General features: G+C 34.7%; 1 protein-coding gene across 1 annotated transcript in view; it reads left to right on the plus strand.

Moving 5' to 3' along the window:
- Lnpep (leucyl and cystinyl aminopeptidase) overlaps positions 1–23,781 on the plus strand; it is an 84,606-nt gene that overhangs the window by 31,537 nt on the left and 29,288 nt on the right. Inside the window, exons 2-9 of the mRNA XM_063245406.1 lie at positions 6,163–7,003; positions 11,006–11,144; positions 12,387–12,518; positions 16,606–16,726; positions 17,335–17,489; positions 19,250–19,363; positions 20,755–20,886; positions 23,283–23,414. Coding sequence (XP_063101476.1) covers positions 6,163–7,003; positions 11,006–11,144; positions 12,387–12,518; positions 16,606–16,726; positions 17,335–17,489; positions 19,250–19,363; positions 20,755–20,886; positions 23,283–23,414 — 1,766 coding nt within the window. The remainder of the gene's footprint in view (positions 1–6,162; positions 7,004–11,005; positions 11,145–12,386; positions 12,519–16,605; positions 16,727–17,334; positions 17,490–19,249; positions 19,364–20,754; positions 20,887–23,282; positions 23,415–23,781) is intronic.

Raw genomic sequence — 23,781 nt, forward strand, 5'->3', positions numbered from 1 at the left:
AAACTTGTTCTCTGGCCAGGCATGGTGGCACATGCCTACAAATCCCAGCACTCCGGAGGCCAAGGCAGGACGATTATTGCGAGTTTGACAGCTGCCTAAGTTACAGCATGAGTTCAAAGCCATCCTAGGTTTCATAGTGAAACACTGTCTCAGAAGAGTAAAAAACAAAACAAAGCACACTTGTTCTCTGGTAGTGATTGCCCTTCAGATTTTGGTGAGATAATGGTATAACTAAACTTGTAACTTAATGTAAATACTGTGAGTAATAGGAAGAGGTTTTTGGTATGGGTTAGGAAGGTTGGATAGTGTTTTGCCTCATTAAACCTATTCAGAAAAAAATTCACTTCTTTTTGTTTTGAATTCTATCCCTTTTTCTGTGAAGCTTAAACTTATTTAAAATAAAATCTCTTGATGGGAAAAGAGTCTCGGAGAAACAGCTATTTTATTTGATAATTAACCATCATTTTGGAAAATTAATGAAGTTTCTACTTGGGAATGATCTAGAAGATGTAAATGCTGTTTCATGCTTGGAACTTTTAGCTTTATATAAATATAGGTCCTTCAGAGCAAAAATAACGTTTTATTGTTGGAGTTTCATTTGAGTGTAATAAGCCTAATATGTACCCTAGAAGACTTATTTAGATTAGGCCTGTTTGAAAATTATTTTGGCTTGTTAATTTGAAGATACATCCCATTTCATTTTCTTTGAAAATGTGGCAGTAGTTTGAAGGGATTACAATGTGTGGGAAGTTTGCATCTTTTGAATCAAGTTCCTCGCTGTGTTCTATGTCATTGCTTTTCTTTCTGGCCTGTTTGTAAAGTGTACCTCATAGTTAATCACTCTCTTGACGATACTGTCAGTATACTCACCCTTGGTTTCTCACCACATCCTCCCTACATGTATTAAAATTTTTTTCTACTTTTTAAAGTTTTTTCACTTTTAATTTCAATTTTACTATTTTTTTACTTTTAATTGCAACAGTTTTTCTTTCTTTTAGACCAACCTTGGAAAATACTGCTAAAGATGCTTTATGGAAACTGGTTACTTGACAAATTCCACTGAGCTTTCAGAATGTCTCAGCTATAATTTGTCTTCGGTCTACCACTCTGTGGTGCTCTTCCACGACACCTGTCCCAAGTTATTTTCTTCGGCTTACCCTTACATTCCCCATAGGTGCCTGTGGCTCTAGGCAGATGGCCTTGCTTCTGTCCCAAAGAGCACAAAGGTTCTCTGCTGTTTTATGCTTCATGGACATGAAACTCCTCTGTCTTCTCTTCCTCGCCTCCAGGCTCTAGGAAGAATGCCTAGTGTCCAGCAAGATTATTCTCTTTGTGGAGTTCTTGTGATCTGTCCCTCTCCTGCTAGGATATTTTCCAACAGTTTCCTTTCTCTTTCCCATCCACCTTCACACATTTTCTTTCTTTTGCTTTTCTTTTCCTTTCTAAACACATGCTTAAATTGTTTTCATACTGAACACACACGTGTGCACACACAGATTTAACTTTCTTCTACATCATACTTTTAGTTTGACCCTGTGTGTTTCCTTTGATGAACAACTGTGTACCTTGAAGAAATAAGTCTGTGACCCTTGCCTTTTCTTACTTGGGGAGGATGTTTACTTTCCATTCTTTGGGTGAATGGGACCAGACTTCCACTCTCTCTACTCCACTGAATGTACCTCATAAAGTTGTTAGTTCCCTGCTTGCCAAATGTAGGGGCCTCTCTAGGCCTCATTGACATTTGTAAGACATTTAATTCCAGTAGTGACTTCGTTCTTCATTTCTTCTAAGAAAATCTTTCTTAGTTTCTAAGATTTTACTTTTTTTCCTATTTCTAGTCCATTCCTCCTCCTCCTTTTTTGTTCCTCTTTCCTTGTTTCTCTCCTAAAGTCTAATACTCTCTGTTTCATCTCTTTTCAGTGATCTCACACATCTCCATGCTTTGAAGTGTTTATATCCAGATAACTTGAAGATCTTAGTCTTCTACCTACATCCTTCTTTTGAGCCCCAGTCCCGTAACACATAATCCTTGTGACAATCCTATAGAAAAATGATGTCCACATTTATAGGTGAGGAAATTGAGACTAACAGAGGTAACCTGTTTTTGATAGAACCCAAATTTGAACTTCCATGAAAATTCAGACCTTGGGCTCTATAATATAATTAATCATTTCTACTCAGCTGTATCGTATAGGTATGTCCCATACTCAATGCTATCTCAGAACCTCATTTTCACTTTTTCCTTTCCTCATAAAGAAATAATACGAAGATCTATACTATATTCTCAATCTCAGTGAGGGACTGCTTTTGGTTATCCAACGTACAATGTGCATAGAAGTTGACATCAATTTTCCTCAAGTCTCTGCTCTACTTGCCTCTGGCCCAAAGGAGCATAAATTCCTATGCATCCTCTCTCTTTAACGTAATATACAGTCTTTCCCTCCTCTTCACTTCCAGTGCTAGCATCATAGTTGAAAACCTTATCTTACCTGAATTGCTGTTATAGTGGCAGTCTAACCCTCATTATGGTGAATGTTTTAGGTTTCAGTGATACAAACAGCTTTGTGTGACACCCAAGCTATAGGTTCACTACCACTGGTCTAACCCATTGCTTCTCAGGTTATCTAAGCTAAAGAATGAGATTTTTTTTTTCCTTTTGGTTTGTTGAAGAAATTTTGTAGCATATAAAAAATTCATCATTAGGAAAAAGAAATTAAAGACATGTGAAAAATTAGTACAATTTTAAATTTTAAATTTGAGAGACATAAAATACTCTCTCCAATTGCAATAAGTTTTTGAATGCTGATTTTCTATGTGTATCCTGTCACAGATGGCTAAGAGACAGTTTGTGGATTGGCACTGGTCCACCAACACCATCAAGGAGAACTAGATCACAGTATTAGATGAAAAGGAATGTCTTCATTCTCTTAGATTGAAACCACATGGACCTGTGTTATTTAAAACTCGTAATTTTGACATATAGATGGCTTGTATATGTAGATTTAAAGAAGTTTTAGAAAATTCCCTATTCTTTCAAGACTGTATCTTTCGGTAGCAATAAGATCCCATTAGAGCAAAAGTAATAATTTGTTACATTATGATTTAAGATAAACTCACATTTTGCTGACTTAAGAATGAAACCAGCACCGTTTTTTCTAAATAATCTTAAAGTACACTCTTCATGAGCTACTTGTAATAAAAGTAGGTTCCCTGGTTTGATACATTTAACTTGTTATGATAGTATACACTGAAAAAGTGTGATTCTAATATGGAATAAAATATAGCAGATGGTTTGATGAGCTCTACTTCTGAAAGATTAAAATTCTGTATAACTATTCATCTGAATTTATTAATTACTAAATAATAAGCCTTTCCCAGAAGATTAGATGTTAATGAAGTACAGACAAGAAGTGGTCCATAGTCAAACTGTACCTTAAATAGGACATAGATGAAGAATTAGACTTGAAAACAAAGTTCTTGCTTGAAGTCAGGGTTTGATTACCAGCACCAAAAAAGAAGAAAGTTCTGAGGGATTTGAATTCAGGGATGGGAATGCTTAATTATAAGGTGAGACTCTATTTAAACTTAGTTAGAAATTTGTTAAATAAAAACATACAGAACATAGCCTATTGTTGTCCGCATCAGGTCCCACACAAAAGAAAATACATGGGCAAATGCTGAAGGGAGCATAATCTTCCCATGTGAGTTTAAAAAATTCAGAAAAAGCCTTTTAGATACTGTTAAAAAGCAATATAAATTACACAGTTAATTTTGCAGCACTGTGACATGTACTAAAACATTAGCACAGTGGTGAGGGGGTGGAGATTCAAATATAGCAGTATTTTTTCTGTTAATGAAGTGCATAACCCCCAATCAGTTAACTATCAAACAGACTTTGTCACAAGAAGTTGAGACATTTATAGGAAGCTTAGAAAAATTAAGTTCTCAAAAGTTCTCAAAAATATTATAGCAACTGTTTCATTTTCAGACTTCTCACAGAAGATGGATAGATGGTAGCTTGTTAAATCCACACTTTGGAAATGGTTAAACTTTTATTAAAAGAAAACTTTTATAGCATAACTGTAAAAGTTCAGAATGGAGAGAGGTGGGAAAAGTCATTCTCATTGGCATTTGCATGTCACCCAAAGCAAGAATGGTCAAGGAAAAAAATGATTAGAACATTTACTTTTAAAAGGTAATAAAAAGCTGGGTATGGTGATACATACTTGGAATCCCAGCACTTGGGAGGTTGAGGCAGGAGGATCACTGAGTTTGAGGCAAGAAAGGGGGATCACTGAGTTCAAAGCCAGGAGAATGAAAACAAAACAAAAAACAAAAAAACCAGGAAAATGTATAAAAGGGAAAAACAAAATATAGCTTTCGTTGATTTACATTGTAGATAGTTAAAACTGATTTTTACAGTAACAGATATTCCCCAGGTAGTATGGGTCAGGAAGGAGAAATGCTGCATCCAGATGGAGGAATAGAGGGAGAAAACCACTTGGAGAATAGTATATTCTGTCTTGTTTTCAGAGCAGTGGCAGTCTGGGATGAGCAGAGTACAGTTGGGAAACATGGAACAGGCTTAGATTAACATGCACGTAAGTCACCTGAGGATTTTATGAAATTCGTGTTTAAGAAAAAACATGAGAGTCCGCTTTTCTAGTAAAATACAAAATGATGTGAATGTGTCCGGTTAGCATATCACTTTGAGTTACAAAACTATTAATTTTATCCTAGTATTTATCAGTATTTCATGTCATGAATTATGAATTGCTACTGTTCTATTATTTTAGCACAAAAATACATTTCTGTTAAGCTAGATATTAAATAGTTTAGTGTAGGGTTCTTTGTTCTGATGGAATAATGAGTTTAGCAACTTCATTGTTAGGTACAGGATAGATTAGATACACGCTCTGATCTTTTATTCTCCCAGCCCCAAGTTATAACCTAGGGCTTTGTACACAGTACTCTCATATTGAATTAGTTTAAGAGGATGCAATAAAATAATGGAAAGAGTCCAACATTTGAAATTAGATTTTTAGACCTGGATTCCAATATCAGTTTTATGACTTAAAATAGCTATGTGGCTATGAAAATAAATTAACCCATTTTTGTTTTTCCATTTTCTCATTTTCAAGCTATCATATCTGGCACTTTACAGAAGTGTTCTGAGGATTAGAAATGATAGAGATAAAACTTGTAGGGAAAGTTAGTGGTAGTTGTAGTTTGAAATTTCTTACAGAATAAAGTTTTATTATTTTAAAGTAAAGAACATTGAATAATTTAATGCTAAGAATTAAGACTTATTGGTGTGTATATATGGTATTATTTTTTTCTCACTTATTGTAAGGAAATTGGAGTAGTTCATTGTGTTTTATAAAAGCTTCTACCACTTCCTCACCCCAAGATACTAACACTCATGGTATATATATAGTATAGTCGTTACAGATGGGAATGTGTTGTACTCTTGAATGTGATGGAAGTGTGTAAAATAGATTGCATTGTAGTTTTATCTGAGTCTTAAGAGTCTTATGTATTTATATGCTTCCTTATGGAAATTTGCCTTGTGTGGTACAAGAACATCCCTGTCTCGGGGGAGAAACAATAGTCCATCCTGTTGCTTAGGCCTAGCAGTTTATTGTGCTCCCTAGGAAGAGGGGGACTCAAAGGTGAGATCACAAAGGTCATAGAAGCAAGTTTGCAGGCTTTGAGACAGTAGTTCTGGAGTCCACGTAAATGAACTCTGAAAGAAGGCCATGGATTATAGGTGGTGACATACTTTTGATCGTATTGACTCCTTACACTTTGGGGACAGACACAGCCAGAGGCAGGCCAAAGTAGCCCTCTTCATACCTATGGCAGGGGCCCAGGTAGTTGGGCAGAAATGTGTTAAGGAAATTAATATGTAATTTCATCTGTCTTTTTTGGAATTAATATGTTTATTAGCTTTTTGTTTTATGATTGTGGTATACTTTTATTCATGGTTGATTTTTTAATGGATGTTTCAACAATGTTATAACCATTTAATTCAGTAGCTCTAAAATGGAAACAAGTCTTAATGATTTAAAAAGTTTTAGGTAAATTTGGTCTTGCTAGAAGATATGGTATTACATGTTTCCCCCTAATTTTGTGCTTTGTTCTTATGTTTTGACTTTTTAGATAGACTTCAGCTCCCCAGGAATATGATTGAAAACAGTATGTTTGAGGAAGAACCAGATGTGGTGGATTTAGCCAAAGAGCCTTGTTTACATCCCTTAGAGCCTGATGAAGTGGAGTATGAACCCCGTGGCTCCCGACTGCTGGTGCGAGGTCTTGGTGAACATGAGATGGATGAAGACGAAGAGGATTATGAGTCATCTGCAAAGCTGCTGGGCATGTCCTTTATGAACAGAAGCTCTGGCCTTCGGAACAGTGCAGCTGGCTACAGGCAGGGTATGGAGGGGGCTTGTTCGGTACCCTCTGCAAGGACCTTGGTGATCTGTGCTTTTGTCATTGTGGTTGCCGTTTCCGTCATCATGGTGATTTACCTACTGCCTAGATGTACCTTTACCAAAGAAGGCTGCCATAAAAAAAATCAAACAATGAGACTAATTCAGCCACTTGCAACAAATGGGAAGTTATTTCCATGGGCACAACTGAGGCTTCCTACTGCCGTTATACCACAACGCTATGAACTTGACTTACACCCAAACTTAACTTCAATGACATTCAGGGGTTCTGTGACAGTTTCAGTTCAGGCTCTTCAAGCCACATGGAATATCATTCTTCATAGCACAGGTCACAATATTTCAAGAGTGATGTTCATGTCAGCAGTTTCAAGCCAAGAAAAACAAGTTGAAGTCTTGGAATATCCATATCATGAACAAATTGCCATTGTTGCCCCAGAAGCCCTTCTACCAGGTCACAATTATACCTTGAAGATAGAGTATTCAGCAAATATATCTAGTTCGTACTATGGGTTTTATGGCATCATTTACAAAGATGAAAGTAATGAGAAAAAGTATGTAGCCCTCTTGAATGATTCTGGTTCTTTGCTTTATGATAACTTATGCAATAGGGATCCTTTTACCCAGGGACAAGAACTGTTTTTTTTTTAAACTTAAGAAATTATGTTCAGAATATAATGGTGATTTGGAAGAATGTCCTGTTTCTCTTAGGCAAAGCTTTGTCCATGTACCATGGTGGCGTGGGCTAGGAATGTGCTGATAGTGGGGGATAAAGATTTTTATCAATTATAGTCTCATGAAAGCTTAAGTTATCTTGAGCTTTTCATGTTATAGTATAAATGTAATTTTTTGTGACTATGAAGTGGGAAGCAGAGGAAATAGGAAGTGATTAGAAAACTAGGTTTATTTTTCTAATTTGCAGAACTTTGAGGCAGTGTTTAATGAGGTAAAGAAGGCAGGAAGTCTGATATGCTTATGAATATCATATTCAATATCCTTAATCTGTATTAATTTACTTTTTTAAAAAAATTTCTCTCACTATTGGATTTCTGATGGAAAGATGAAATTAAGCAAAAATATTGAGCCCCTTCTTTAGACCATGTATTTAGTACTTGAATCTCAGTATTCGTAGTTTATAGCTGGAATATCTGAAAAAATATTCAGTATACTGCATGTAGATTATTTATAAGTAGTAATAATGTCAGAATATTCTCTTAATGTTCACAGTCTTTGTTACATCTGCTATATGTAAATGGAGCATTCTCTCATACTAACCTGTAAATCTGGATGTAAATTACTGTTTCTGGTCAATTAACTAATGTATGTTAATATGTCTTGAAAAAGAGAGGTGACTTATGTTTGTGTTCAGGAAATTATTTGATCTTTCTTAAATGGAGAGAGGACAAAGCAACTTCTATAGTTCTATTCAGATAGTTTTTGTTCTTTTACATAAGTCTTTTCAAATATTCTTGCATGATGTCTGACATTGAACACAAATTTGGAATTCCTTTGGCAATTTAGAAGTTCTTGGCTTCAATTCTCTGTCCATAATCTCTATCATCCCTAGAAAATATAGGACATACCTAAAAACAATGACTTAGTATCAAAAAAGACCTTTGAAGCAGGCCCCCTAGCTATCTCATCTGCTCAAATGATTGTCCAGAATCCATGGGCCAGTTACTGTGTAATGGGAAGAACAAATGTTGTATAACAGTAAGTTGAGTTTTGGTATGAACACTTGTTGGCTGTTGCCCTGGGCTGAGTTGAGTTGTGAAATATACTACAAAATATAATGTGATTCTTTAAAATTGAGAAATACAAAACTAAAAATAGTATTTTAAAGTCTACAAAAAAATAAAAATAGTATTTTAATAGTCTACAAAGCTCCTATTTTAAACAAATTATAAGTTCCTTAACTTACCTGTTAGAATGAAACGAAAGCCCCCACATTTTTATGTTTCTTGATAGAAGATAAAGATTTAGATTTTGCAGTTTTAAAAAATGTGCACTCTTACAACTTCTGCCACTACCCTTGTTTTCTACATGGTTGTCAACTTATTTCTGTATTTGTCCTGTAAGTATTGACAGTCATGTTGCTTTCAGCTTACAGTCCTTCAGCACTTCATTTCTATCACAATTCGGTTCAAGACCTTTCATTATTTGACTCTAGTTCTTTCTTACAGCCCTCATCTGCCGTGCTGAACATGGTGTACCCTTTCCTAATATGTAGTGATAATGCAGTCATGGCCAGGATTTATAGGGAGCTGAAATGTTAGAAGCTGTTCCAAGCATTTCATATGTTTAGTCTTTAGTCGTGTGAAACCCACTAAGAAGTAGTGTTTCCACTATATGGCTGAGGAAACAAAAGGCCATGTAAAGTGCCTCTTATGTCTTATGGCTAGCAGATAGCAGACAAGGAACTCAAACCTAAAGCCATTTTAACTACATCCATTTTACCACTGTGATACGCTGCTTCCCTAGTTCACACTGCTTTTCCTTTTTTGTATTAGTATATATTTCCAGTACATGCTTACATTCCTTGTGGGGGAGTTGATACTTTTACATAACACAGCTTAATTTCTTCTTTCCCTTCCCTCCCTCTCCTTTCTCTTCATCTCTTTTGATGCCCTTCCTATTACTGTTTTGTTTCTTGCTCTTTATTTGTATTTTGGGTTTCTCATATAAGAGAAACTATATAATATATAGGCTTGTATGTCTGATTTATTTCACTTAATGTTATAATCTCAGGGTGGATCCATTTTCCCATGAATGATTCTACATTGTTATTTTGTTATCCCTAGTATTTACAGTGCTGTTACTGCCTAACTGCGAAATTGCGTTTGTTTTAGCGCTGCTTGACAAAGCCATAGAATTTTAACTAGTATTTCTAAAAGGAAAGTTGGCAATGAAAGAGAAGTCTCAGAGTATTTCTCCTACATAGGGCAAATTCTAAGTATCATCAAGAAGCACGCCTTTCAAAAAGATTTTTATAAGAAAGTTATTATTTCTAGGTATATGGTACATATCTGTAATCCCAACACTCAGGAGGCTGAGTTAGGGGAAATCGCTGCACATAGTGAGACTCGGTCTCAAAAAATAAAAATTAAAAAATCATTGCTTCTCTTTTAATATTAATATTTTATTTGTCTTAAAATATTATAATCTAGTTTTTATCCATAATTAGGCTCTCTTAGGAAGAATAGGTATATTATCAAATTTATTCCCTGGCTACTATTTCATTCTGTTAAATAAGAATCCTGAGGGCAAGGTGAAAAAATGGAATATTAAAAACTTAATATGTTTAAATTGTTTCCTGTATGGTGATTGCTACCTTTATTATAGTTTACAGGATAGAAACAGGTATTAAGACATGTCCTTACCAGGAAAAAAAATACAGTGATTTTAAGTATAAAACAGTTGTGGTTGTGTAGCATTTGCAATAAATATTACAGCTGTGTATTGTGAATGTAAGGCTTTATAGTATACAAGTGGTTTTTGTCTGGTGTTTGAAAGGGGAGTCTTTCTCAATCACAGTAACAAATAAGGAAATTGAAACCTAGGTCACTGATTTGCCCAAAGTCATATGGCTGATAAACGTTAGAGTTTGGGTCTTAAAATTCAAATCCCAGACTTTCTTTTCTATTTGTCTTCTAACAGTAGAAGCCCTAAGCAAGAGACACTCCTGTGGGGTAGTGGTGTTTGTGCTTGGAATTTATACAACAGGGCCACACCTACCCTTATTATTTTGTGACCATGTTTAGATACATTCCCAAATGGAAACCTGCTTTATTTCTCTACTTATTTGGAAATCTGCACTTTTCCATTTCTTTTCATCCTTTTTCCTTAGTCTTATTATTATATTATTATTATTAAGAACCTTTATATGTGTTAAAATCTTTTAACAGTTGGTGCTGTGGTAGGTAAGAAAGGAAATTTTTGACTCATCATTAAAAAAAGTAAGAGAAACCAGAGTACTACAAGTCACCTGTATTTGTCAGTACTCATGAAAATGCAGCTTGTAAATTTGAGGTTTATTGTTACAAAGCAAGACTTTGTACAGCTAATTAGTAGAACCCTTCCTTATTGGTCTTCCGTGAGAAACCTATTTAAGATCCCGATGGCAAGCTGCAGCTTACCTTTTGTGGCTTCTTTTCCAGCCACACTTGGCAGCTGCCCTGCCCCAGACATGCACTGCTTGCTCTCTATCCTAGTGCTGCCAACTCTTTCAGTACATTCTTCCTTTCTCTACCTTTTCAAATATTCCTCATGTTTTAAGGCCCTTTGTGGACTTTGTACCCCTTTTCTAACAGTGAATTTGACCTCTAATTAGAATTTGTTCCATACCTTTTTTTTATCTACTGCTTTGTTTTCACTGTTAGACTATGATTTGCATTATGACATAAGTATTTATCCATAAGCTTCAGCTTTCCACTGAGTCCTTTAATAACTAGGAGTCCTTTAATAGCTAGGGGTCCTTTAATAACTAGGAGTATATCGTGTTTATCTTATTTTGCAAGTGACCAATAACTATCAGATTGAATTTGTATCTGTTTTAGGTACTTTGCAGCAACTCAGTTTGAACCGCTGGCAGCAAGATCTGCTTTTCCTTGTTTTGACGAACCAGCATTTAAAGCCACATTTATCATCAGGATCACAAGGGAGGAGCAATACACTGCTTTATCAAATATGCCTAAGGTACAGTTCCATTTTTTTTGAATGTGAAATCTTTGAGTGGATTTGCTTCTTTAAGAATGCCAGATTTCCTCTTTGCCAGGCTAAAGGTGAGAATAGAGTCATGTACATTAATAGCACTTAAATAAAAAAATAAAGTATTGGTACTTGTTGGGATCGGTTGAGAAGTGGACCTGTTAATGCACTAAAGAAAAAGGCCTATTGGACTTGGAATGTGTGGGTAGAAAATGTGTCCTATGTGAAAGTTGTTTAAATGTTACTACTATGAGCTAGTACAAGATGAAAATGATAATTTCTGAGAGTGAATTTGCTGATCCAAATAGTGTTATTTGATAGTGTGGAATCATGATTGTTCTTGGTGTTTTCCTTGTAAATAAAAATTGGTGTCCCAGTAACTTGGAGGGTGATGACATGAACAGGAGCCTTGTGAGCATTAATTCTGAGTGGGAGGCAGTGGGCATCAAACTAAGCAGGAATTTCCTTGCTAACCAGAACCTAGGGTGTGGTTATGTTGTCTCACACATCTGAAGGAGCTGCCCACTAAGGCTAAGGCAGAGGAGAACCATACACAGTAGCCCGTGGGCCCATTCCTGTAGGCAACAGGAGACAACGTGATCCCGCTCTGTCTGGAACGCCACTCTGATAGCTCCACTTCTGACCACACTCTTCACTTTAATCTTTTGCAACCAAGTGGATGCCTATTTGCCAGCATTTAATTAATGATTGTAAAGCCCTACATGTTGTTTGTATTTTTTTATTTTGTGTCTGCTACAAACTTCTGGTGATTTATGACCTTTTATCCCACTAAGCTGCCTTGGTCTTCTCAATATGGCTTTCTGTGAAGCCCTTTCCCATTACTTGGAGAGTAGCAGAGCTGTAACTACCACTTCTGTGGTTGTATTTGTAGCAGTAAAGTAGAGCGATCCCCAGGTCATAGGAAAGAATTTAGGTTTTTAGTGGAATTTAAGGGGAAGAAATGGAACCAGAACTCTTAACATACGTGAATTTAAAGGTAGCCTGGGGCTGCAAACTCAAGAATTCCCACTGTACTAGTGTGTCCTCTGGATGAAAGATGGTGGAACAAACTGAGACCAAGGGCCATGCTGCCTCTGGAAATTTTGGCTGAGGGGTTGAAAAATATGCCAGCATCTTTGCTATTCATGTCCTTTGTAGTTTCTCGGTATGTTTGTTACTGTCATTTATTTCTGCAATTATAGAACTGTCACATTTTCTCTTTGCTCATAGAAATCCTCAGCACTTGTGGGAGACGGACTTCTTCAGGATGAGTTTTTTGAGAGTGTGAGGATGAGCACCTACCTGGTTGCCATCATTGTAGGCGAGATGAAGAACCTGAGTCAGGATGTAAATGGAACTCTGGTAGGTTGATGCAGTAATTGTCCAAAAAACTGTCTCAAAGGAGGTTCAGAGAAATTTCTTACTAATTTCTGCCTTATGAAGAAAAGTAAGTGTTTTGATCACACTCTGACAATTTATACCAGAAATACTCTTTTACTTACTTTTATTATTCTTAGCTCACTGCTTGAAAGCCAATAATTTTTACGTACCTTATTACTTTTATAAAGGAATTCTAGTAAGACAACTTACATACATATGTCTATAGTTTTCTAAAAATGTGTTAAACAGTTCAGAAGTTATTAACTTTATGTAATTATTTAGATTTAAATTGATCAAAATTAAATAAAACTTGTAATTCACTTCCTCAGTCTTGCTAGCCACATGTCACATGCTCTGAATGTTCCTAGGGCTGGAGGCTGTCATATTGCATAGACTATAAAATTAGATCCCCCTGCCCTTTTAAAGCACATCCTGGAGGCTGCGAGGTGGCTTAGGTAGAACATGTGCAAGGACATGGATGTAAGCTCTAGCATCAAAACATAAAACAAAACCCCCAGAAAGTCCTGGCCAAGTTTATTTATAGAGAATGAGTAAGATTACTTAACTTAAGGGTCTGGTTTATTTATATTTTGCAAAATAGATCCTTTATTCTAATATGGGTTCTCTGTTTTTCTTTGTTTCTAAAAGATTACTTAAATAGATTTTGTACTTTAATAGTAGAGAATTAATATCTTAGTATTTTCACATACTGGTAATATAGAAGAATAAAAGGCTTTTTAAAGACTCTTACCCCTTTGCTTCCTTCACTCCACCTTTGTCTCTCTTTCATCTGCTATGTTGGCTTGTTACTACCTGTAGGGTTGTATTCAAACTCATTCTGATACTCAAATCTTTCCTTATAAATTCAGCTATGTTTTCCTTTGCTCCAGTGTGAATTCTCAAGCTAGTCAAGCTGAATTTATTCATTCTTATATCCCTGTATGTGTGTGTGTGTGTGTTTGTGTGTACATCTAGAAAGAGAGGCAAAGGTTGATAAAGAGTTTCAGGTGACTTTTTTCTCCTTTATTATTTACTTATATTAGAAAGCGGCATGGTTAAGCATAGCCCCCAGAGTCTTCCTGAGTCAGAATCCCTTCCACATATCTAGCAGCTCTGAGCCCTTGAGAAAACTGTATTCTAATCTTCATTATACCCCGCCTTCCACAACTCTAATATTATACACACATACAAACACACACACACGAAAATCCACATAATGTGAGCATGCATATTATATATACGTATATAGGGTGCACACTTCCTTTGTCTCGTATATAAGTATATTGTGAAATACCTTGCTTGTCAGTAGATACAAATAATCTAGCTTTTACTGTTATCCAGTGGTGATATGGTTTGAAAACTTTACATAAGTAAATGGCAATTTTTAATAGTTTCCTCCCTTTTTAGTAGAAAATGACTAACGTAACGTGTGGAATTATACTCTGTGCTAGCAGCTGTGCTAGGCATCATAAACATTTTTTTCATTCTATAACTGACTGAGTGGAGGACCTAAGCATGCCATCTTGCCAGTGGGGAAACAGTGTCTCAGGTAAGGAGACTGAGCTAAGACTGTGTAGCCAGTAAGTGACAGAGGAAATTTCACAGCTGCTTCTTTGTATTTTGGTAAGCACCAAATGTTACAAATAATTTCTGGAGATACGGTGACTAGAACTTCAAAACATGGAGAGGTTTTTTTTTTTTTTTATTTTACAAGGACTTTGGTTGTGTTAAAATGTAGCAGTCTCTAAGATCACTTCTATTTTGTGATATTTGACAGTAAATATATTTGACAAGATTTAGGAAAAATGGCTGTAGTTGGTAGTGTGATTCTTACCAAACAAGTAAAAATGTTGACTGTAGCATGTCCCATTCAGTAATAAAGACGCTTTACAGCTAGAAGTGTAGCTCTGTGGTACTTACCTAGTAGCCTGGAAATATGAACTAAGATTAATAATATCAACAAGGATGAAAAGGGATAAAGGGGAACAGAAGGAGGAGAGAGCAAGAGGAATGGAAGGAGAGTTAAAAAAAGCAGCAAGCTGTGTTCCATACATGTACCAGCTCCCCAAGATGATTTAAAATGCATGTACTGCAAACATGTATTAATGAAATAAAAGAAAGAAGAGAAAAAGAAGAACATGTTAAAGGCTTAAACAGAAAACAATATTTATTTTATTCTTTGCCCTTATTCCTTAGACTTCTCTGCCTCCAGGACTGTCAGAATTACCTAGAAAATTCTGGGTAAAATGGTGGTGGAATATACTGCTTTAATCATAGACAGTCCTACTTGGTAGAATCACAATTCATGATTAGTTCACATCCAGCAATCAACATTTAAATAATCTTCATCATTATTATCTTTGTGGTTATAATCTTGTTTATTCACATTTAATCAGGGGTATGATTTTGTTTGAAATTTCCACTGAAACTTTTTCTGCCTCAATTATCTTTTTACCAGCCTGGGACATTGTACCTGTGGTCCGTCTAATTATTCTAGATAGACCCGATACTCTTTTGGTTGTTTTAGTGACATATGCTTTTTTGTGTCCAGTTACCTGGGAAGCCAGTGTTTCTCAGGAAATGTAGTATTAAAACTTGGTATTTTCTCTCCTTATATATCTTGTAAGCCACATTTTTCTTTCTTTCTTCTTCTTGTGGAGAAAATGGAACTTGGTCCTATTTTTGCTTCTGTTGGTTTTTGTTTTTATTAATGTAAGGAAAAGATAACTGAAACCTAACAGATCTGTTGTTTCAGAAACTAAGAATCTTTTTCTCAGAGCTGATCCACATCTTTCTACAGTATTTTTGTTTTTAGAATCAACCATAAGGTCTTTGTAAGAGATCTGCCAAGAAAAGTTTTAAATTGTAAATCTTAAGACCAGCAGAATTCCATTTAACAGTGTTTTTGTTGGTTTGTTTGTGGGATTTTAGTTGGGAGTTAAGCATAGTCTTGGGTTTGCTGAGCATAGGCTCTCCCACTGAGCTACATCTACACCAGTGATCTCTTCAAGCCCAGAATGCTGTTCCAAGACTTCCTTGGCAGACATAGATTGTGCTCTTTACTTTTTACTGCTTCTGTTGCTCTTAGAATGTTAATGAAGATTTCTCTTTAGTAAAAACTCATAAAACATGTTCTTTTAAGAGAAAGAAAAAGAGGAAACAAGAGAAATTAGCAAACTACATTTTTCTTCTAGCTATTCTATTCCAGAAATAGGGATAAGTACTTTTTTGGGGTCAGATTTAAGTTGTGTTTATAGTTATATGTATTTAACTTACGTATTTATCACAAAAAGAAAGAATAGCCATTTAAATAATGTGGATGATTCTATCTACTTTTCTCCTTAGCAAATGCCCCGGAGTAAATGGGCGGTGGAAGACGTGAATCGGTTGTTTCCTTAGTTGGTTTTAGTTTTGTGTGCTACTCAGTATAAGGGTTCACTATATGTATATGATAACATGATCTGTAAAAACAAATCAACAACTGAAAAAATGAATATATAAGTAAGTTTCAGCACTAGAAGAAAACTTGGCTATCCATATTTAATGAGAGTATATTTATCTCTAATCAGTTTTCTGTAACACAGTTTCTAGAAGTATGTACTTTATGCCTCATAAGTTATCTTTAGAACTAACTCCACTGTAAGATGTGACTTCTCTGTATTTAGATGCCAAGTATTAACGATTGGTGCTCAAAAGATAAAATGTTTTGTACTTCAAATAATTCAGTCTTCATAGTTCATAAGTGAGGATAGGCAACTGCAGGTAATGAAATAGGAAGAATGTCATAATATTAAATGAGTAAACTTTTGTAAGTTGTTATATGATGGCCCAAACTAGTTTATTTGGAAAGTTATGATAGCTTGAAAATAAAGGAAACATTAAGGTTTGTTTTAGGGGGAGGAGGGTTATATTCATTGAAAATACTTACAAAACTCTGTGAAGACTAAAATAACTATAATAGTTCCTGTCCTGAAAGATCTCAGAAATCTTTGCATTTCTCAAATATGCTGTTTCTGAATTACAGTATTTTGAGTAGCTGTCCTCACATCCTGTATAATATTCCCTTTAGGTTTCTATATATGCTGTACCAGAAAAGATTGGTCAAGTTCACCATGCCTTGGAAACCACAGTGAAGCTTCTTGAATTTTATCAGAACTACTTTGAAATTCAGTACCCACTTAAAAAATTGGGTAAGAATCAAACAATGTCTCTGATTTTTACTGCAGTTATTACCTAAATGTGTTTTATAAATGTTTATTAAGAGGTTTTGTCAAACTTATTTAAGAAAAAAAGTTTTTAATGTGTTAAAAATTGTTAAAATGGTTTGCATTCCATGAGTTTTTCTGAACTTGCAACTTAAAACACTTAGGAAGTGTATAGGCCTGTCACAGTGGTGCTGTAAAAATGAGTTTACTGAGGGCTTTGTCTTGCGTTTGAGAAACTTCAAGAAAATCCTAATTTAAAAAGTAAAAACTACATAATGGGAGTTCAGGAAAACAAGAAGATTTCAGTATTATTCAGTGTGAACTGGCCCTGAACTTCATCCTCCTAATCTAAGAATGTAGTTCATTGGAGGGAATTAGCTACTTTTTTCCTTTGCTAAGGGACAGTGGAACAGTGACCCAAATGCTTTGGAGAGGTGTGGAAGGAACCAGCAGTAAGGGTGACTCTGTTTGTTACAGAGTGTGAAAAGAATTCACAACCTCACAGTGACAAACTCAAGGGTAAAATATTTTGGTTTAGCAAGGGAGCACCTTACATAAGGGAAAGTTGATCACTTCTTTCCTGTTGTGTACAGATTTGGTGGCCATTCCTGATTTTGAAGCAGGAGCAATGGAAAATTGGGGCTTACTCACCTTCCGGGAAGAGACACTTCTATATGACAATAACACTTCTTCAGTGGCGGATAGAAAACTGATTACTAAAATCATCGCTCATGAGCTGGCCCACCAGGTGCTAACAAGTGCTTTTACATCTCATGTGCTGTCTATTTCATGTCTTAGAGTTTCAGAATATATGTATACATTACTAATTATTCCATCTTCTTTTAGTATTGCTTTCTTTAATAATCAAAAGATGCTTTTTTAACACAAATTTAAATTCCCAGAAGAAAATGCTGTGTAGAACTTTACAATTAAAGCATTTTTACATTCATTATTTCACTTCATAACTGCTGTAAGGCAGGTGATAATCCCATTTTATAGGTCCAGAAACTGTGACTTGGCTGAAATAAATGATTTGCCCAAAGTCACACAGCTAATAATAAGTAACACTGGGCCTGAAGTGTTGCTGTTTCTTCAAGATCTCTTTTTTCCTCTCATAAATCTGCTTTTCTCTGAGAAATGCCAACAGCTCAGTATAATTTTGTAGGGAAGAATCTTTCCCTCTAAATTGTAATCTCTTCTGACGACTCTTGAGCCATAGTTAAGTCTGGTTTTATGTTTTTCATTTTCTTTGCTACTCCTCAGCTATCTCATATAAATAGAAGAGGGATATTGTTAGTAAAAATTAGGGTACTGTTTGTATAGCATAGAGAAAAAAGGCAATTGTGTGGGAATATGTTGTCTACCTCTATTGGGCCCAGGATGTGCGGTGCTTGTCAGCACTGGGTGTGGTTTAGGATGTCATGGAGTGGATTATGTGTAAGAAAAATAGGAAATGCTTTGGTTGATTTACTTTCTACCTCCATCTCTGTATGGCTTTGTCGACTTGTGAAGACTTCTTGGCAAGCGGAAGCATATGTTTACTGTTAGGATGGGCCATAGAGATAAGCTGTCTCTTGTGGGATCTCTGTTATTTGTGGGCCACCCATCACCCCTTTGAGAGTGGTTTTGTTGTTGTTGTTGTTATTTCTTCTTTAAGACTTATAGATCATCTTTCTGTGAAAAGATTTTGAGAAAACTTCTTAGAAAAATTCACTATTGTGAAAATATTTTATGTCAGTGTGCAGTTACCCCATCTTTTGCTGTTAATTTGAGGTAAATTCTGGGCCACATTGACTAAATTACACACTCTTTGACCACTTTTTATTTGAAGGATTTTCAATAGTTTGTTTAGGACAGTCTCCTATTGTATTTTCTTTCTTTTTGTTGCCTCATAGAAGAAAACACTTGAGGATCTTTTTGCTTTTTGCTTTCATTTATACACACACACACACACACACACATGCTTTCTTTAAAAATGTTGTTTGAATTCTAGTTTAAATCATGCAAACACTGTCTTCAGTTTGGGAACTGAGGAGAAATATCATGTACAGGCCCTCCGACTATAGCAATATTTCCTACATAGAAAGTTTCAGCTGTCATGAGTGATTACAGATACAATGGAAAGTAATCTTCCTAACTTTATAGTAAGAAGTGAAAGGATTTCATTGTCTAAGAAGTCCTTTTATGACAGCTAAAAAAGTGCTTTCATCTTATAGCATGTTTTCATTTATACATTTGCTAATGAATAAATATGTTAGTAATCATTCTTGTTTTTCTCCTTCATTTAAGATAAAATGAGAAAATTTCTATTATACTATTAAAGTAGAATTATATAATTTTTAATAAATCCTAGTTGATCTGCCTATACTTTATTTGGATTATAATACTAAAGCACTTTTAAAATATTCTAATCTGGTTATGGGGAGTTAATCTGACAATTCAGCCAATTGTTGGAAAATTCTTGAGGGTATGTATATCCTGTTGGTTAACAGTTTGTTTTTCTGGCAGTGGTTTGGCAATCTAGTAACAATGCAATGGTGGAACGATCTGTGGCTAAATGAAGGTTTTGCAACGTTTATGGAATATTTCTCTTTGGAAAAAATATTCAAAGAGCTCTCTAGTGTAAGTATAGTATGTCTTGGTCCTACTGGGAATGCTAGGAGCTAAAATAGCTTACATTTGCCATGTATTTTCTGTGCCTTTGGGATGATGAAAATACTTCTAGAAAGCTGTAATAAAATTGACCCTTGTTACTGATGTCTGTACCTCTTGAGATATAATAGCTTATAACAGTTTATAATTTATAAATTATAAATTAAGCTTTCATTTATTGGTTTCATTAAAAGGTGAAATTATGTAAGGTGACATATTTTTGCCATTGAGATGACTATCTTAAATTACACTGCTTTATTTTATTTTTAACAAATGTGGTCCTTTCTGTCAGAAGCAATTTAGATAAGGTTCAAAAGCCACGTTTCGCAAAACAAAACTTTTTAATTCTGTGTATATAGAGTAAAATGTTAAAACATTTTGTAGCAGTGTTCTTTTATCATTGTGGGCATTCTTACAATAGCAGACATACAGGTTGATATAAACAAATCTGCTACAAACCATCTTTTGTGTCCTCTTTCAAACACTTAGAATACTAATATAAACAGGCATAATACTGTTGTCATTATGTTATTAGATTCTGTGAAGACATTTCCTACCTTTAGTGACATTCAGATATAATACAGATTTTTACAAAAAAAAATTCAAGTTGTGGGAAGGAAAATGTAAATACTACTTTCAGCTGTAATTCAGAGACTATTAAACTTCCTGGAGACATGATTCAAAACTGCTTTAGAACAAAATTATTCTTAGAGCTTTCAGTTTGAAATTTTTATTTAGGAATTCCTTAAAGATTCAGATAATAGAAGGAATTAAATTTTATCTAGAATGATAAGCAAAGTATTCACAATCTGTATGTGGTACTTAATTAAGCAATGAGATACACACTTTCACCACTTGGTGGTGCCCAGAATGTTTAAAAATTCCTAATATACCGTCTAGGGAAGCTCATCTGCCAATGTCTCAGTTCTTTCTGTTAAAAAGTCTTATTGAAAATAAATCTCAAGAGAAATGTTAAAGAAGTGTTACGGTATGCTAAAGTAAAATATGGGCTATATGTGAAAAATCAGTTTAAGGGCTTGGTTTTTGTTTCTTTTTTAAACTTCACATTTTATTTTAGAATAAATTTTAACCTTTTGAGAATATTCATCTGAATGTCACTGTTTGACGTTTTTGGTAATACATTATTCATTTTGTGTTCTTATTTAGCAAATGCTGATTTTCATGTTTCTAGGTTATAACTAAGGAATATGTCTAAGGGTCATAATCTTTCTGTACTTCCACAAGTTTATATTCTGAAGTTTAGTTTAGCTGTTTTTTTCAGAACAACTTTAATAGAATAATTCATGTAAATAATTGCTGTGGTTACTTTTATCTTTGATTTTGTTTCAACTTTTTACTAGTATGAAGATTTCTTAGATGCTCGATTTAAAACCATGAAGAAAGATGCTTTAAATTCATCTCGTCCAATATTATCATCTGTTCAGTCTTCAGAACAAATTGAAGAAATGTTTGATTCTCTTCCCTATTTTAAGGTACTGCTGTACACAAAAAAAGTACCTAGAGTAGGCTTCAAATTAATTTTGTATATAAGCAAGCTTCATGATTTAGATTATTTTAAGGATTACATGAGTATTATTTTCAGGTGTCCTGTTGAATTTGTGAATGTTTAAATTTTAAACATTTAAATCTATTTAAAGTTTGACCTTAATTTTTTGAGTATTTTTCTGTGTTTCTATATCTCTCTTCTAAGTTCTTCAAGTAGTATTCCAGGCATTCACTAAGATCTTACAACAATGAATCTGTTAAAGTTGGTTTACTCCACACATCTTAAAGTTGCAGGGAATGTTCTGAGTAAACCCTTAGCTGTTTTAGTCAGAATTGAGATGTATTCTAAAGTTAGGATTCCCAAAAACAAGTAAGCAAAAAGAGATTGTAAGAACCAAAGATAGGAGTACAGAATCAGAAACACAAACTCCAGGTTTAATGATGAAGAAAAATAGAAATTAAAAACATCATCATGCATATTTGCAATGATGGAGACATGCATATTATGGCCCATTTGCCTCCTTATTGACTCAATTTATTAATTTGAATTTCTCTACTAAATATGGAAGATAATACATGAAACGTGAGATGCAAGTCACATAAAGCTCAAAGTTTAGGTGATGAGTACCTGTGGAGTACTAACAGAGGTAATATGTGCTAAAGTAATACAGAGATTTTTTTCATGGCATTCTGAGAAGAGATTCTTTGGAAAAATGAGAATTAAAATGAGTTAAATAATAAGTATATAGGTAAAGAGGAATGGGAGAGCAGGCTAGGGCAGGGATGGAATAATAGGATTTATAAATAAATAGTCAAGAATACTGATTGGCAAGAAACATTCGTATAGCAAATACATGTTAACTACAGTGGAAGCCACATGTAAAGGAGGGGAAAGATGAGACAGATAGGTGTAGAAGGTTCTGGATGTCACAAGGAACCTGGATGTCTTTGCTGTGTGCAGTGGGAAGCTTTAGAAGATTTTCAAGTGTGACTTGATTAGAATTCTGATTTAGGAAAAAATTAAATTAGTTTCAATTTATAAAGTGAATTGAAAGGGGTAGAGACTGGAAGTCAGGAAATTGATGATATGGTTCAGTCATGTAATGGTAAAAATTTGAATAAGGAGTGATAATAAGGGTCAACAGAAAACCATGATTATAAAAACACAGAGGAGAGGCAGGTACATAAAAATAAGATAGGTAAGGAAGACACCAGACAGTTTTCCAGATTAATGTCTGACATATTTAAAATTAGGAATGGTAAATAGTTTTTATTTATTTATTTATTTTTGGTGCCGGGGATTGAACTCACTACCTTGTGTTTGCCAAGCAGGCACACTACCGAGCTAAGCCCCCAGCCTCAGTTTTTATTTTGTTAATGAGAGCATTGCAGCACAGAAGAAAAAGTTGGTGAGGTTGAAGAAGTGGGGGCAGTTGAGACCAAGAATGAGTACTTCAGTTTACAGAGCAGTTAATAGCTATGAATTAAAAAAAACAATAATAGCTATTAATTTATATGTACTAATAATCTTGATGGCTTAACATTGATACATTTTTATCATGTGAAATTCAGTCAAAAACTTGTTAACGCTTACTGCTAGGCATTGTAGTAGGCATTGCTTTAATGTAGTTGAGTTTTCCAGTTAGTCCCTCAACTATTGTACAGACTAGAAGAAGAAATAGAATATAAATTCATACTGGAGATGGAGACATAGGATTCCTGTTTCAAATTAAGAAAGACGTCACCAAGGAGGGGATCATTTTGAGGTTGGGAATGATGAGTTGTGCATGACTCAATGCAGTGTGGCCTGTAGAGTAAAGTACCTGATTGTGAATTGTTGCCCTATATGTTCATTGGTTTCAAACACATTTAAACTTGACTCTGCAGGAAGAGAGACGCTGTTTACTTCAGCAAGGTAGTATACTAACTTTAGAAAGTAATGTGTACCTAACAAGGAGACTTTGGAGAGCTCTGTTAATTTATTTTGTGTGTGGCAGTATACCTTTCATGGAGTCATCTGATATTTAAGCATTGAGGATTTAGTATTTTTAATTTAAAATACATTTTTATAAATACTGGACATACCACTAGTAACACTTCAAACAGTGTACTGATCAAATATAATAACACATGGTAGAATTAGTATTTATAGGAATCTAATTCCATTATTTTTCAAATCTCTTAAAGTAAATGTTCAGATAATTTGAACAAAGTTGATGTTAAGCTGTATGAGATTAGTAATATAATGAGGTGGTATATATATAAAACACTTGTTTAGAATGATTATTTTGAATTTTAGATTTTCAGTACTGTCATCTATAAAATTTCATTATTTCTTCCTTTTTTCTTATTCTCTCTCTCTGTCTCTCCCTCTTTTGCATAGGGAGCTTCTCTCTTGTTGATGCTGAAAACTTACCTTAGTGAAGATGTATTTCAACATGCTATTATTCTTTACCTGCATAATCATAGCTATGGATCCATTCAGAGTGATGATCTGTGGGACAGCTTCAATGAGGTGAGTAAGCTGGATACTTGACTCAAGTTCTGACTTTTTACTGAAAGAGCTTTTTTGTTTATATTTTTATCATGTGTGTGAGTGAGTCTAGGATACCAAGGGTAGTTATTTAGGAAACAGCTGGATGGAGCTTGGTGTATAAACATTTGTGAATAGGGCACTAATTTTAAAGTCAAAAACGGGTGTACTGTTGAAAACAATGGAGCTACTATGTATCTTAATGGTCATTTCTAATTTGTTAGGGAGTTATCTTCTCTACATTGATAGATATTACTATATTTTTGAAATTTGATCTTTTTTCAAAAACTTATTTTCCTAATCTTTTCTACCTTCTATTCTTGGTGTTCTGCACTGTTTCCTTTGAATC

This window comes from Cavia porcellus, unplaced genomic scaffold, assembly GCF_034190915.1.
Source record: "Cavia porcellus strain 051 isolate PalLab524CR breed Dunkin Hartley unplaced genomic scaffold, mCavPor4.1 scaffold_2, whole genome shotgun sequence".
NCBI lineage: Eukaryota > Metazoa > Chordata > Mammalia > Rodentia > Caviidae > Cavia > Cavia porcellus.